A 14,935-nucleotide genomic window follows, 5' to 3' on the forward strand; every position below is an offset into this window, starting at 1 on the left:
TTTTTGGCCCCTCCCACTGAACACGATTTAACACTTTTTGTATATAGGTAGGAAGTTCCCTTCCTAGTCCTAGTTTTGCAGAGGTTTTGAACTGCGAACAGAAACTCGATTTTATCAAATGCCTTTTCTTCACCTGTTGATGTGATCGTGTTACCTTCCTTCTTCCTGGCAGTGCTAGGGACCAAACCCAGGACCTCGCATATGGCAAGTCTGTCCCAGGAGCTTATATGCCCAACCCCTATTTAGCCTGTTAGTATGATGGATTGATCTATGAATTAAAAAAAATAATCACCTCAGCCTTACATATCTGGGATGAATTCCATTTGGTAATGATATCCATCTCAAACTATGCTGCTAGATTCAAGCAGCTAACACTCTCTTCAAAATGCATGCATCTAAGTCAAGAGACACTGGTCTGCAGTATGTTCTCTTTAAAGGGCTTTGCCTGGCTTTTGTCCTTGAGGGTGGTGGTGCCCTCACAGCATGAGTTGGGTGCGTTCCCTTGGCTTTATCCTAGGACACAGACTGTAGATGATTGCTGAGTTCTCCATTTTATAGGATCCATTAGGAACCATGTAGGTGGGAGCTTTCTGTTTGGAAGGCCATTAGCTACTGATTTTTTAAAGGTAGGCCCATTTAGATTCTTTCTGTAATTTGTGGCAGATGTTTTTCTTTTTAAAACAACTGGTCTGTTTCTTTTAGTGTATCAAATTTGTGAGCACTAAGTTCAGAATATTAACTGTTATGTCTTAGGATAGACAGTAATACCCCCTTTCCATTTCTGATACTAACATAAATTTACTTTTTTTTTTCTGTAGCTGGATTAAAGGCTTATTAGTTCTATTGATTGTTTTGAACACTGAACTTTTTTTCTGCTTTTTCTTTTTTAATTTGCTTCATTTTCTGAGATGCTTACTGAAAGTGCGTACCACCACCACCTGGCTTTCCTGCCTTCTAATAGGTTACTGCAGCGCTCTTCAGAATCCCAGTCACAGACAGACAGCAGCTGCAAGTGTATCTCTTCTGGTGGTTGCCGTACGTATGCCAACATGTGCCACCCACAGCTTGTCACTGTGTCCCAGCGCTGCATTACCTGTTTGTGTGATATAGAAACTCTCTCTTCATGCTTCTGACCCTCAACATTGACAACTGAGTCATTGCTTCATTTCTACACACAATAAAACCACTTTTAACTTCAATAAACATTTGGGAATCTTGAGGTTTACCATACTCACCCACACGTCAACTTTCTATCCTTTCTGATTTTCTAATATCTTTTTTTTGAAAACCACTCCATCTCTTTTGAGGGCTTCAGTTAAGCTCTTGGATAAGCTAGGTTTATTAGTCAGTTCAACAAGCTCCCTTGGCTTTCCCACATCTCACACTGTCATGATGACCTCTATCCCTGAATTATGTTTTTTCTGAATTTTTCTTCTTCTTTTTTTTTTTTTTTGGCAACCACACAGAATGTAGCATTTACTTCCAGGCTTCATGAATTTTGATAAGAAATCCAATCAATTGAACTGTTTGTTTCAGAATGTGTCCTTCCTTGCTCATTATTTTCAAGGTTTTTTTTTTTCCTTTAGTTTTCAGAAATTTAACTCTATTAGTTATGCATTTCGGACCCCCCCCCCCCCATTTCCTTCTGCATTCAGCATTTCCGAGTAGTTGGCTTCCCCAGTAAGGGCATGGCGTTTCCGAAGCAGTAAGAAAACCCACAGGAACCTCTGTGTTGTAGATTCCCAGGCCCCTAGTTAGTCTGTCCTTTTCCTTCTGCTATCTCTGTCATCCAGTTGTGGTGTTGTTGTTGTTTTACTATAATGACCATGGCTTTATTTGTATTTAACATGGACATTGGAAAGCATGTCCACTATTAATGCTACCCTTTAGAATTAGAAGTCCTTTCCTATTATTTCAGTGTGTGTGTGTGATATTGTGGGTACATCTTTTTAAGATATACTGGTTACAGATGAAATGTCTTGGGTGAACTTCATAATTCAGAGGTAGGTAGTGGGTTGGAATTAAATTAATTGTTGAAAATTAATTTAATAAAGAGGGGTGATATACTGAAGTTCATTTTTCTAGTTTTAATGTATGTATAAAATTCTTTTAAAAAACACAATTTCCTAACTACCTAGTCTAAGTAACATGCAGAACTTTACGAGACTAGTGAGCATCTGCATTCTCTCTAGAGCATAACCTTGCTAACGGGGGCTCCATTGCTCAGTTACACTTATAGTACCCAGAGCTTAAGTGACCGGCATATGGTCGCCACTAAGATTACCACAGTTCCTCAAAAATGAGATTCCCTAGATTATAAACTATAAAAGACTCCCTTAATCTTATGTATCATTAAGAAAAAGCACTGTAAACTTTTAAAAATATTCTGACGTTAGAGATGCTGGAATATGGAGAAAAAAGGATGACTGGTTCACGGGAATGAATTCTGTCTTCACACATGCTCAAGACAAGAGGCTGCCAGCTCTAGAGAACACGCTTTGATCGACACACTGAAACTTTACATCCCAGCTTATAGTGTGTTCTTACAAACCTTAACAGAAGACATCTGTGATGCTGGTCTATCTTTTCATCTAGGGTGACCCCCCTAGTACCTTCTAGTCCCCAGACCCCCACAATTTGAATACTGTGCTATTACATGAACTTCATCTGTTAATTTTCACCTTTTAATGATGAAATTCATACTGTTTAGACCAACTGAGATGATGTAAATCCAGCCAAAGCAAAAGAAGCCTAACCTTTATCCAGGGTGTTTGGACCCACTCCAGGGAAACGAGCATTCCCAGTAGAAAATTACTTTTAAAAACTAGTTACTTAATTAGCACACAAAGTAGTAGGGTGTATTCGGGCATTTTTAGAAACAACTGAGCTGTTGTTGTACAGCTCCCTGTGTCCCACTGTCCCTTCCACTCCCAGCAGACACCTTCCTTCCTTCAGGCCACAGGCCTTCTGTCATCCTCAGTACCTTTCTGTCCTCAGAGCGGCTTCCTTGGCGTTCAGGGCCTGCTGAAGGCAGGATGTGAGCCTACTGAGGTGTCCAGACAGCTGGCCTCACGTGATGTCTGAGATCATTTGCTACACAACTCTTCAAAGCAGAGCTCTGCTGGGCTCCTATTTAGTTTTCAAACTGATAGCAAAGAGATTCAACGGGTTCAACTGGAATAAGGCAGTAAAAATTAAAATGTCATTTGTGGGTTTCAGGTCATTTAGCTTCACTCTACCTCAACTTAGAGCTGGATATAGACACAAGTCACTCGTCTTTGCTTCTCCTGAGCAGAATACAACAGCTGGCCCCAAGAAAGCTCTTAGTACCTATGAATTTGTGGATGGCCCAGGCCACGGTCCCTGACTCAAGCTCTCTTATAGGTATGAAAATTACAAGGGATTAAACGCTAGGCAATGTGACTTCAAAAGCCTAACATGGAAGAAAAACAAATGTACCTAGAATGCTTGTCATGTGTGAAATGACACATGTCCACAAAATCTCAGACAGTGAATAATTACTGGAGGGAAAAGAAGGCCACGGTAAACGGGGGCTGGAATTTCATACACTGTCCTTATAAAAACTACTAAGTAGACCTCTCCTGGTCCCCAAATTTAGAATCTTCACAACACATTAATCATGCATGTAAAATAAACATAAATAAATAAAATAAAACAAAATAAAAACAGTCATTAGATAAAAATACACAGTTCCTCTGACCGGTTTGGGAAATCTGCCACCGTTAGCTCCAAAGGTTCTTGTGGCATCTAGGGAACAGGAACTCGGACACTTTGCTGTAGGCAGTGGACTGTGATGGGAAATGGCTTTGAGCAGTTTGGTCTAGTGAGTCTCACACTGGAATGTTTCTTCCCTCCAAAGTGCACGGATTATTGTGGGCTCCTATTCTAGCAACAACTGGACTTTTGTCTCTCCGTGTCATTCCCCCTTCCAACACCCCCCCCCACCCCCCACCCCCCCCACAGAGCGGTGGGTGGTGTCTACAGGCTTCAGAGTTCAGGCTTTTTTAACCTTTCTCTTTAAAATAATACACTAGACCAGGCCTTTCTTTGCATCAGGAAGTCACAAGAGTAAAGTTACAGATACTAGAGAAAAGGAAGGAAGCAAGTAAGAATCCACACAGGCCTCACTTTTAGTTAAGGTTTCAAGAGACTCTCAGTTCTACCACAGCCCAACCTTTTAAGTATATTCTGGAGTGGGACTGGACATTTGGTTTCTAGACCATTACACATGAGAGATAAATATCTGTCTGCTACTGTAAACACCGGGCTTCGTTACATTTCCTCTTCAAGTTACAGATGGAACTGTTCCAGCAAGTATAAATACACCCACGGCAAAGCATAACTGTTTAGTTTCAGCATCCTCCATTGGAAAATTCCATATCTGAATGGGTCCAGAATCAAAACTTTAGGGGTACAACCCTGATGGCACCGGTGAAAAATCGCACGTCTGAAGTCATGTAATATGCCCTGACTGAAATGGGGCACACCGAACCAACTTTCTAAAAGGAGCCTTAGGTGTGTGGGTAGGCATAGAACGAAACACCAAGGACCTGTGTTGGGAGACTGACCCGGTTGCATCTGGAGGGTGCAGGGCACAAACTCAGTGCTCGAGCACCCGTCGTGCCAAGTTCCACCCTCAGTAGGGGTGATGAGGCAGGTCCTCTTTGTAAAAAAGATGTCAGTGGGAGAAAATGAAAAAACAGACTCAGTTTAACCTCAAAATGACAAGAGCAAACTCTGATTGGCTTGAGATGCTGATGCCTCCAAATCCTGTGACTTGTTCTTGAGGGTCCAGGAACACACCATGTACAGCTGAGAAGGGTTTCTATAGTGCTTAGGGAAGGGCAGGGCATAGCTTTGTTAGACCCAAGAAACTGGTTTTTATTTTTAATTGCAGGGTGGGTGAGAGTCTGCCTGTTTTTGTGACCTCCAGGTTTCAGGGCATGAGGTGAGGTGGGCTGCTTTCTGGAATTCTATGGGGGGCAGATTTCTTGAAGCCTAGGGCCTTTTTTCTGGCCCTGGTTGGAGATGGGGGTGGGGTCCTTTGCCCTTTCATAATGAACTCCTAACGGTAGAGCTGGCGTCACATCTGCTAGCGCACTAGCGGAGTGCGCTACACTGTGTAGAGCAACTAGCAGATGCTAGACACCAGACTGCGGCTTTATGCTTAGTTCCCAGCAGGTTACTAGTTCATTTGCCAGCTCAATGAGGTAAGAGACTCAGAGACAAGTTTAAACTGTTAACTCAATTCTCTCGATTTGATGCCCTACCTGTTACTACACATTGCTTTCTTAAGTGGGTTAGAAATTTAAAATGAGCTTTATTAAAAATTTAAGATTTCCAAACTTGATAAATTAAAGGAGAAGAGACAACAATACAAAGTAAAACAACAAATGCTACATGAAAGAGAATAAGAAGGTGCCATTAAACACAATAGACAAGGATGCTAATTACACCCCTCCCCCTTTAAAAGGCAGAGGTTCTTCAAGGATAGAGTGATAGTGTTCTCTGCATGATACCCCTCCTCAGTTTGCTCAGCTTTATTAACCTGTGCTCATCAGGACACGCCGACATCAACATACACTGATACACACTCATCAGGACACACCGACATCAACATACACTGATACACGCTCATCGGGACACGCCGACATCAACATACACTGATACACGCTCATCGGGACACGCCGACATCAACATACACTGATACACACTCATCGGGACACGCCGACATCAGCATACACTGATACACACTCATCGGGACACGCCGGCATCAACATACACTGATACACACTCATCGGGACACGCCGACATCAGCCTACACTGATACACACTCATCGGGACACGCCGACATCAACATACACTGATACACACTCATCGGGACACGCCGACATCAGCCTACACTGATACACACTCATCGGGACACGCCGACATCAACATACACTGATACACGCTCATCGGGACACGCCGACATCAGCATACACTGATACACACTCATCAGCCTTAATTCCTGGCACCCCACAAAAGGCAGCTATAGATGGCCACATCCTGCATCTCCACAGGAGGCAGCTATAGAGTGCTGCGCTAACCCTGCACAGCACTAAAGCTGGGTCTCAGCTTCTGCACTCTGGGGTACTAGGCTGGGTGGGTGGGCTTTTAGCCTGATCTACAGTTTCCTTATCGTCTGACTGCCTAAGAGGGAAAGGTGTGAGAATGGAAAAAGAAGGAAATGAAATATATCCATAAGTCCTCAGGAAAGCACAGAACAACTGGAAGGGAAAGAGATTTTATTTAGTATCACTGAGGATAAGGCCAGAATCCTCTACATTTGGGATCTGATCAACAGTCTTAGTTGTTGCAGTAAAGAGCTTCATCAATGAGCGGTGGCCTTCATGTGCCAAAGCGCGTTATCCTCCCAATCTCTACACAAAAGGACAGAGCCGAGACACTGGCCCAGGCCCCATGTTCCTACCAGAGATGGCAAAGGAGTTTAGAGCATGGAACAAGAGCTTCTTAGAAACAGGATTGACTTCAACTGGGCCAGTCCGACAGCCAGACTGCACACCAGAACCCCAACAGTTTAAGACTACTTAGGAAATCCGGAAAAGTGTTTTTGTCATTAAACTGTGACCAGTTAACGCGAGATTGGCTTTGGTTTCCAAATTAACCTCACAAAAACATCAGTTACCATTTACCCCGTTGGTGGTTTTAAAAATACAAATCTGAATAACACATTCTGAACAGAGCTCTGATAAAGCCTGAATCTAGTTGTTCCCCCCTCAGCTGTTGGATCTTATGTGCTCCCACATATACAATTAAGAAGCACATGTTTATATGGATAAATAAAATATAGGTGATATGAGATTTTCTGACAAATGATTTATTAATGAAAACGTATTAACTCTAAGCTTTACTGCCAGAGAAACTTCAGTATGTACAAATCAGCATGAAGTTTCCAGTCCCCAACCTTTGGTTACATCAATAAGCCGTAAGTGCCACAGAACAAACATTGATCCTAATTGCAAAAGAAAAACAAACAAAAAACCCCGTGACTCTCCTGAACCTGGTTTCTTTACACTGTATGAGGAAGACTTTGATTCTACAGCTTCTTTCCTCTAAATAGTGCCAAAAAAAATGGAGTTGGGGAAAAGGACGAATAAATCATTGCTATAGGGATGATGTTTAAAAGAGTAACTGGAAATTAGTCTATCTTAAATAAAAAACAGATTAGCCTAAGATCCTGACATTAAGTAACATAAGAAAAACATCAACTCTTAATTTTTAAAATTCAAAATGTAGACAATGCAAGGCTCCCAGGAACTCTGTAGCAGTCTCCACTTGAGTCCCGGGTTTGAACTTCCTCCAGGTGCAATGGCATCTGCTAGCCACCAAAGCAGCCTGGGGAAGATCAGACAAGGAAGTGACCTCAAAGCTGAGTGCAACCTTTCATGGGATTTCACAAGAAATCTGATTGGCAAAATAAAGAAAAGTCAAAGAATAAGGACTGAAGGAGAAGATAATGGAAGAAAACATCTAAGCCCATGTCAATAAGTCGAAAGGGGCTCAGATGTACAAATGACAACTCACACAGAGAAGGGGTGCATCCTTGATTACAAATGTGGATTATATACACATTTATACCAGCTTAAGTCAGTTCATACATTACACCCCACAGTTCACACAGGAAGTCTCTGAGAGGGGAGAGGAAGGTCCTATTTACTTGGTTTCTCAGGTCCCTGTCTTTTGTCCTGGTTGCTCAGTGGTCTCTGCACTTGACTCAACAGCATGGTATATGAAAGAATAAAGCTTCATGTCTGGTCCAGGAGTGGAACAGTTTCTGCATTCTTCATTGTAGTATCGTAGTAACAACTTATACACCTTTCCTAGAGTGAAAGGCCAGAACAATTTGCATATTAAATTATATTGATGGGAAAACTTCAAACACAAAAATAATCAATTAAACAAACAAACACACTGCTATTTTAACTTAGCTTAAATAGTATAAGCTTAGATTTGGCTTCTAAAAATATAGTATGAATTTCCAATGGCTAGAAGGTTTTCCTGGACATAAACTTTAACATTTAAAAAGCACTCTAAGGAGCTTAGGTTATGATTATAGGCTGTTCATGATCCATTGTCCATGCATTGACTATAGAGTTCACTGCAACCCCAGTTACACACCCAGCTCCCAGAGGAGCAACATACTTGATGAGCACACTGCATTCTCATAAATTTGACAGACTGAGGACTTGAGGACTGTCAGGATTGAATTTATCTCTCCCCCCTCCTCCATCCCCTTCCATCCCTTCCTTGAATATGTGTTTTTATGCACTATGTATACCCTCATATTTCCTTTTAGATTTTTCTATAAATAAAAGTAAAAATGGACATTGATTCTAGTTTTCTTGTGTGTGTGTGTGTGTGTGTGTGTGTGTGTGTGTGTGTGTGTGTGTGTGTGTGACAGGGCTCGCTATTATCCTATCTATTATTCCAGATTGGTCTGGAACTAATGATCCTTTCAATTGGCTGGGATTCTAGGCACATACCACTATGCCTGGCTAGAGACCTCACTCTAAGATGACAAACTTAAGTCAATATCACGACTGAAACTCTGCCAGGAAAGAAAACCAAAGCTCTGCAGAACCTGCCTGCTTAAGTGCTCTGTTACTTCCCCAGCTCCAGGCAGACCTTTCTTACTATGATGCACCAGATTTAGCAAGTGTTCTCCTGGACCGTACTCATCCATCTAGATACTTGTACTCATCCATCTAGATACTAAGTGTCAAGACTATCTCCTACTCACCAACATTCAGTTTCCTCTCAGTAAGGAAAGTGTGCATGTTGTAAATGTCTCTCATCAATTCTGCATCCCCAAAGGTGAAATAAACCACATCACGTTCAGCAGCAGCAGCTGCCAGGATCTGTATTAAGGCTGCAGCAAAAAGAACATGCAGTTATGTCATAGCGCTTCTTATCAATATACCAGTAACTCTTTCAACCAGCTACAGAAGCTGGTATGGCACAGATTTATCCTAGATTAAGGATTTACAAACCCAATGCATATGTTATCAGGTACAGTGAACACAAGATAACACAAATTATGACTCCTAAGTATGCTTTGAGAATAACATCCAACTGCAGTTATCTTCTTTGAACCATAAAAAAAAGCACACTTGAAGCAGCAAACCAAGGCATAAAGGTAGTATTTATAGTTACTTCTATTAATCTTGAATTATTTTTCTTTTTGCACAACTTAATAATTTTGTCACATCACATACTCACTGGTCTTTTGCATCACAGTCTCACTTGGAAGGTTCTGATGAAGTCACCGACTGTTACAGGCTCTTCCCATACAGGCTAAGCATCCTGCATCCCTCCAGCACTCCCTGCCACCACCCTGCATCCCTCCAGCACTCACTCACACCACCCCGCATCCCTCCAGCACTCACTCACACCACCCCGCATTCCTCCAGAACTCACACCACCCCGCATCCCTCCAGCACTCACTCACACCACCCTGCATCCCTCCAGCACTCACTCACACCACCCTGCATCCCTCCAGCACTCACTCACACCACCCCGCATCCCTCCAGCACTCACTCACACCACCCTGCATCCCTCCAGCACTCACTCACACCACCCTGCATCCCTCCAGCACTCACTCACACCACCCTGCATCCCTCCAGCACTCACTCACACCACCCCGCATTCCTCCAGCACTCACTCACACCACCCCGCATCCCTCCAGCACTCACTCACACCACCCTGCATCCCTCTAGCACTCACTCACACCACCCCGCATCCCTCCAGAACTCACTTACACCACCCTGCATCCCTCCAGCACTCCCTGCCACCACCCTGCATCCCTCCAGCACTCACTCACACCACCCCGCATCCCTCCAGCACTCACACCACCCCGCATTCCTCCAGAACTCATACCACCCCGCATTCCTCCAGCACTCACACCACCCCGCATTCCTCCAGCACTCACACCACCCCGCATTCCTCCAGCACTCACACCACCCTGCATCCCTCCAGCACTCACTCACACCACCCCGCATTCCTCCAGAACTCACTCACACCACCCTGCATCCCTCCAGCACTCACACCACCCCGCATTCCTCCAGCACTCACACCACCCCGCATTCCTCCAGCACTCACTCACACCACCCCGCATCCCTCCAGCACTCACTCACACCACCCTGCATCCCTCCAGCACTCCCTGCCACCACCCTGCATCCCTCCAGCACTCACTCACACCACCCTGCATCCCTCCAGCACTCACACCACCCCGCATTCCTCCAGAACTCATACCACCCCGCATTCCTCCAGCACTCACACCACCCCGCATCCCTCCAGCACTCCCTGCCACCACCCTGCATCCCTCCAGCACTCCCTGCCACCACCCTGCATCCCTCCAGCACTCACACCACCCCGCATTCCTCCAGAACTCATACCACCCCGCATTCCTCCAGCACTCACACCACCCCGCATTCCTCCAGCACTCACACCACCCCGCATCCCTCCAGAACTCATACCACCCCGCATTCCTCCAGCACTCAGACCACCCAGAGTCCCTCCAGCACTCACTCACACCACCCCGCATTCCTCCAGCACTCACTCACACCACCCTGCATCCCTCCAGCACTCACTCACACCACCCCGCATCCCTCCAGAACTCACACCACCCCGCATTCCTCCAGAACTCACACCACCCCGCATTCCTCCAGAACTCACACCACCCCGCATTCCTCCAGCACTCACTCACACCACCCCGCATCCCTCCAGAACTCACACCACCCCGCATTCCTCCAGCACTCACACCACCCCGCATCCCTCCAGAACTCATACCACCCCGCATTCCTCCAGCACTCAGACCACCCAGAGTCCCTCCAGCACTCACTCACACCACCCCGCATTCCTCCAGCACTCACTCACACCACCCTGCATCCCTCCAGCACTCACTCACACCACTCCGCATCCCTCCAGAACTCACACCACCCCGCATTCCTCCAGAACTCACATCACCCCACATCCCTCTAGCACTCACATCCATCTGTCCCACCACAGCGACAGAGTGTTCCTGAAGATGCTGAAATGAGTAGCCCCTGGTGCATTAGAACAAAAAAACAACAGAGAGCTACTACCTCAATCAAGGCTACAAATCTGCTATATTTAAGGAAGAGGAGAAACATTAACTATGCTTAAATGGTCCACTAGGTAAATGCAGTTGCTGCCAAGCCTAACAGTCTGAATTCAATCCCCGCCCAGATGGTAGAAGTAAAACCTGGATTCCCACAAGTTGTTCTCTGTCCTCTACATGTAGTGTATGCACACACACACATAATTATTTAAAATTATAAATGAGTGTTTTTTTTTTTTGAATTTTCGAGACAGGGTTTCTCCGTAGCTTTTTGGTTCCTGTCCTGGAACTAGCTCTTGTAGACCAGGCTGGCCTCGAACTCACAGAGATCCGCCTGCCTCTGCCTCCCAAGTGCTGGGATTAAAGGCGTGCGCCACCACCGCCCGGCTGAGTGTGCTATTTTTATCTTTTTAAAAAGTAAGGTCTTACTTTGTAGGTTCAGGCAGGCCTTGAACTCACAATCCTCTGCCTCAGTGACTTGCATGAGTGCTGGGATTAGAACAGTGTGCTACTATGCCTACTGCTATTATTTTTGCCAAGGCATGTGAGGTTCTAAAACACCATCCAAATCCTGTCCTGCTTTTTAAACCATATTTACTGAGCATCTACAACCTGGAGATACCATGACTAGGTTTCATTAATCTTATAATGTTGAAAGTAATTAATTTCAAGTTTTAATTAAAATTGCTCAACCAACTTATACAACATTAAAGCTTCAGAAGGCCCAGTTTTAAAAGGTTCTTAATTAACCTTAAAGTACATATAAAAAATGAAAACTAATGAATTGTCATCTTCCTCTACCAAAACAGACCATGTTTTCCTTTTTAGAGAGAATGAAACGCTGGCTTAACATGCTAGGAAAGGGCCCATCAGTCGGTCTTGACCGCACACCTGCCTCTGTTCTAGTCATCCTATTGAGCAGACATACGTTGGACCAGACAGGCATCCATGTCAGTCCCCACCTCTGCTAGCTGTACTCAGCCACTTTGGCTTGGCTCTCTTGGCCTTGTTTTCTCAGTTACACAAAGGAGTTGAACTAAATGATCCTTAGAAACTCTGTTAGGATTCTCTAATTACTGTTATAATTTTTCTGCCTGTATCAGATGTTAAGACTGTAACTACACAAATGAAATTTCCAGGAAGATAAATTAATCTCAAATACATCATTAAGTCATTGACAAAGTATTTTAAATCTTTTCATTGTTTATTTAATGTGCCTGCGTGAGAGAGTCGGAGCCTCTGGAACTGGAGTTACAGATAGTTGTAATCTGCTATGTGAGTGCTGGGAATTGAACTCGTGGTCCTTTGGAAGAGCAGTCAGTGCTCTTAACCACTAAGCCATCTCTCCAGTATTTTAAATGGCACTATCTACTGCACCCGCTGTCTATGACATGTCCAAGGTCTTTGCAAACCTCTAGAATTAAACATCATGATTTAAGCGAATTCTCTTACATTAGAAGTTAGATGAGAATAACTTTAATGGGATATGGGGACAGATGCCAAGTCTGTTATAAAAGCTTATAATTCTAGCTCAAGCATACATAGGTGCCAAAATAATCACTTAAATTAACCAAGGGAGCTTCGTTTTAATTTTCTTTTTGGCAACCACGTTATACCGTGAGGAAAACACAAATATGAATAAGCTTAAGAAGTAATTTACTGCATCCTGTTACAGCAAATGAACCAAGCAAATATGGGTAAGATAGGGCCAGGTGTGGAGGTACACACCTTTAATCCCAGCACTAGGAAGGGAAAGTCAGGTGGTCCTTGGTTTCAAACAGAGCAAGTTCCCCAGACAGCCAGTGCTATAGAGGGAGACCCTGTCTCACTGGAAGGTGTCAGATAATGAAAACTCGTCCTTAGGTGGTGTCTGAGGCTATCACATGTAGTATCAGTAGTATGCTCCTACTCATAAGGAACATAAAGCAAAATGAAGTCGACTAAGGATAAACTCATTTAATTTTTACAGAAATAGAACAAGATAATTAGTATTACTGCCATTTTGAAAAAGGCTAAGAATGTCCAAAGACGCCTAGAAAGAATGCAGCAGAGCTGAGATTTGTACCTTGTACTCTGACTCAAAACCCCATGCCTTACCCATGCCGCTTTTTCCAAGCTGCAACACAAAATCATTCTGCATGTCAAGCAGACTTCACCATAGGTCAGACACAAGGTTTCCTTAACCTGCTTATTTGCATTCTGAGTGTATTCTGGCAAGAAGGTTCAAACAGGACAGTGTGGAAGTACTGCCCACACCTTCCTACTGAACTCAGTCTTCTGAGCTCACACCCCTGGCTGCTCTGACAGTCTCCATCCAGCTCTGCTTGTTAAACCCCAAGACACATATGGTGTTTACACCAAAAAGCACTCTTGTAGACCACTTCTTACCTGCTGAGCCTTCCTGTCCCTGGCTACTACTGTGCTTAGTCTCGCCTTACCGGCCATCTTCCTACAGACATCACTAAGTTCTACCTCTATAGTCTACTGCTTTAAACAGTCTTTCTTCAAGCCCGCCACTCTACCTGCAGTGCTGTAGCAGTTTCCTCACTCTGGCATAAGACACCCAACAAAAGCAACTGAAGGACAGAAAGACTCATGTGGCTCCCAGGTTGACAGTACAGCCAGCCCATCACGGGAGGGAAGGCAGGGGAGCGGCTGGTCCCTCTGTATGCTCAGCTGCTCTCCTTTGTAGTCAGCCCAGCACCCTGGCCCACTGAACAGTACTGCCCATATTTAGGGTGGGTTTTCCACCTTAATTGACCTCAACTAGAAACCCCAAATAGATATGCCTAGAGGTTTCCATGGGGACCCTAAATCCCATCAAGATGACTCATTAATCTAGGTTAACCATCACAAATGTCAGCTCTCATATTTAGATCCAAATCCAATGCAGATGAAATAAAAAGTGTACACACTGGTCTTAAATCTGGTTAGAATATGGAACTGGTAAGTTGATAGCTGTGTGATGTCAAGCTTACTACCCACTTTCTATGCCTTAGTATGTCACCTATAAAAACAAAAAGTCTTCCTAATAGGTTGTTGTGGGCTTATACAACAAATGACTAACTTATTGCCATGACTTATGACCCATTAATACACCTAGTACATCTCCTAGAACACAGAATACACTCAATATATCACCTTACCTCACAATAAAAATATAATGATAATGTCTTTGGAGGGAGACAACTTCACCAGTCCTAACATATCCCTGCTGTGTTCCTTTGTGAGTCTGTCTACCAACCGTGGCTTCCCGGTTTTATGAAGAGGGTTACAAGAGTAGCTATGCAAACACAAAGAGACAATGCAATGGTTCTTAAACCTGACTGATCGATCACCTTCAACTTAAGACTATGCAGCAGTGTGCAAGCCATTTCCAGACCCAGAAACCCAGTAGCATCTCTTTTAACTGATAACAAACACTCCACTCATCCTTGGCCTTGCACTATCACATAAAACAATGGGCCACAAAACCAACAATGCAGGAATGTTACATGTATTCAGGGGAAACTGAGACAGAAAAAGAAGTGTGGTCTATTCCCATAGAGGGAGCAAAGTATGAAGGAACCTGAGATGACAAAGCGAGGTGACCTGCTCTACAATCTAGTTTCAGGATTCATCTTTCTGATGTTTACACCATAATTTCCACAACCCTCAATTAAAGGGTTTTCAGGTCAAGTTAACCATAGCCTGGCAGAAAATGACTCACTGGCACTATCTCGTTACCATTCTCGATTATTAATTTTTCTGGAGGTTAGCTTTTTGTTGTTG

The 14,935-nt window shown here is 44.0% G+C and overlaps 1 protein-coding gene across 1 annotated transcript in view; it reads right to left on the reverse strand.

The window, feature by feature from the left end:
* Window positions 1-6,291: 6,291 nt before the first annotated feature.
* Window positions 6,292-14,935, reverse strand: part of Parg (poly(ADP-ribose) glycohydrolase) — a 104,195-nt gene continuing 95,551 nt past the window's right edge. Inside the window, exons 17-18 of the mRNA XM_075988771.1 lie at window positions 8,825-8,953; window positions 6,292-7,904 (exon numbers count right to left, since the gene is read on the reverse strand). Coding sequence (XP_075844886.1) covers window positions 7,750-7,904; window positions 8,825-8,953 — 284 coding nt within the window. The 3' untranslated portion in view covers window positions 6,292-7,749. The remainder of the gene's footprint in view (window positions 7,905-8,824; window positions 8,954-14,935) is intronic.

This window comes from Microtus pennsylvanicus, chromosome 10 (genome assembly GCF_037038515.1).
Source record: "Microtus pennsylvanicus isolate mMicPen1 chromosome 10, mMicPen1.hap1, whole genome shotgun sequence".
Classification (NCBI taxonomy): Eukaryota; Metazoa; Chordata; class Mammalia; order Rodentia; family Cricetidae; genus Microtus; species Microtus pennsylvanicus.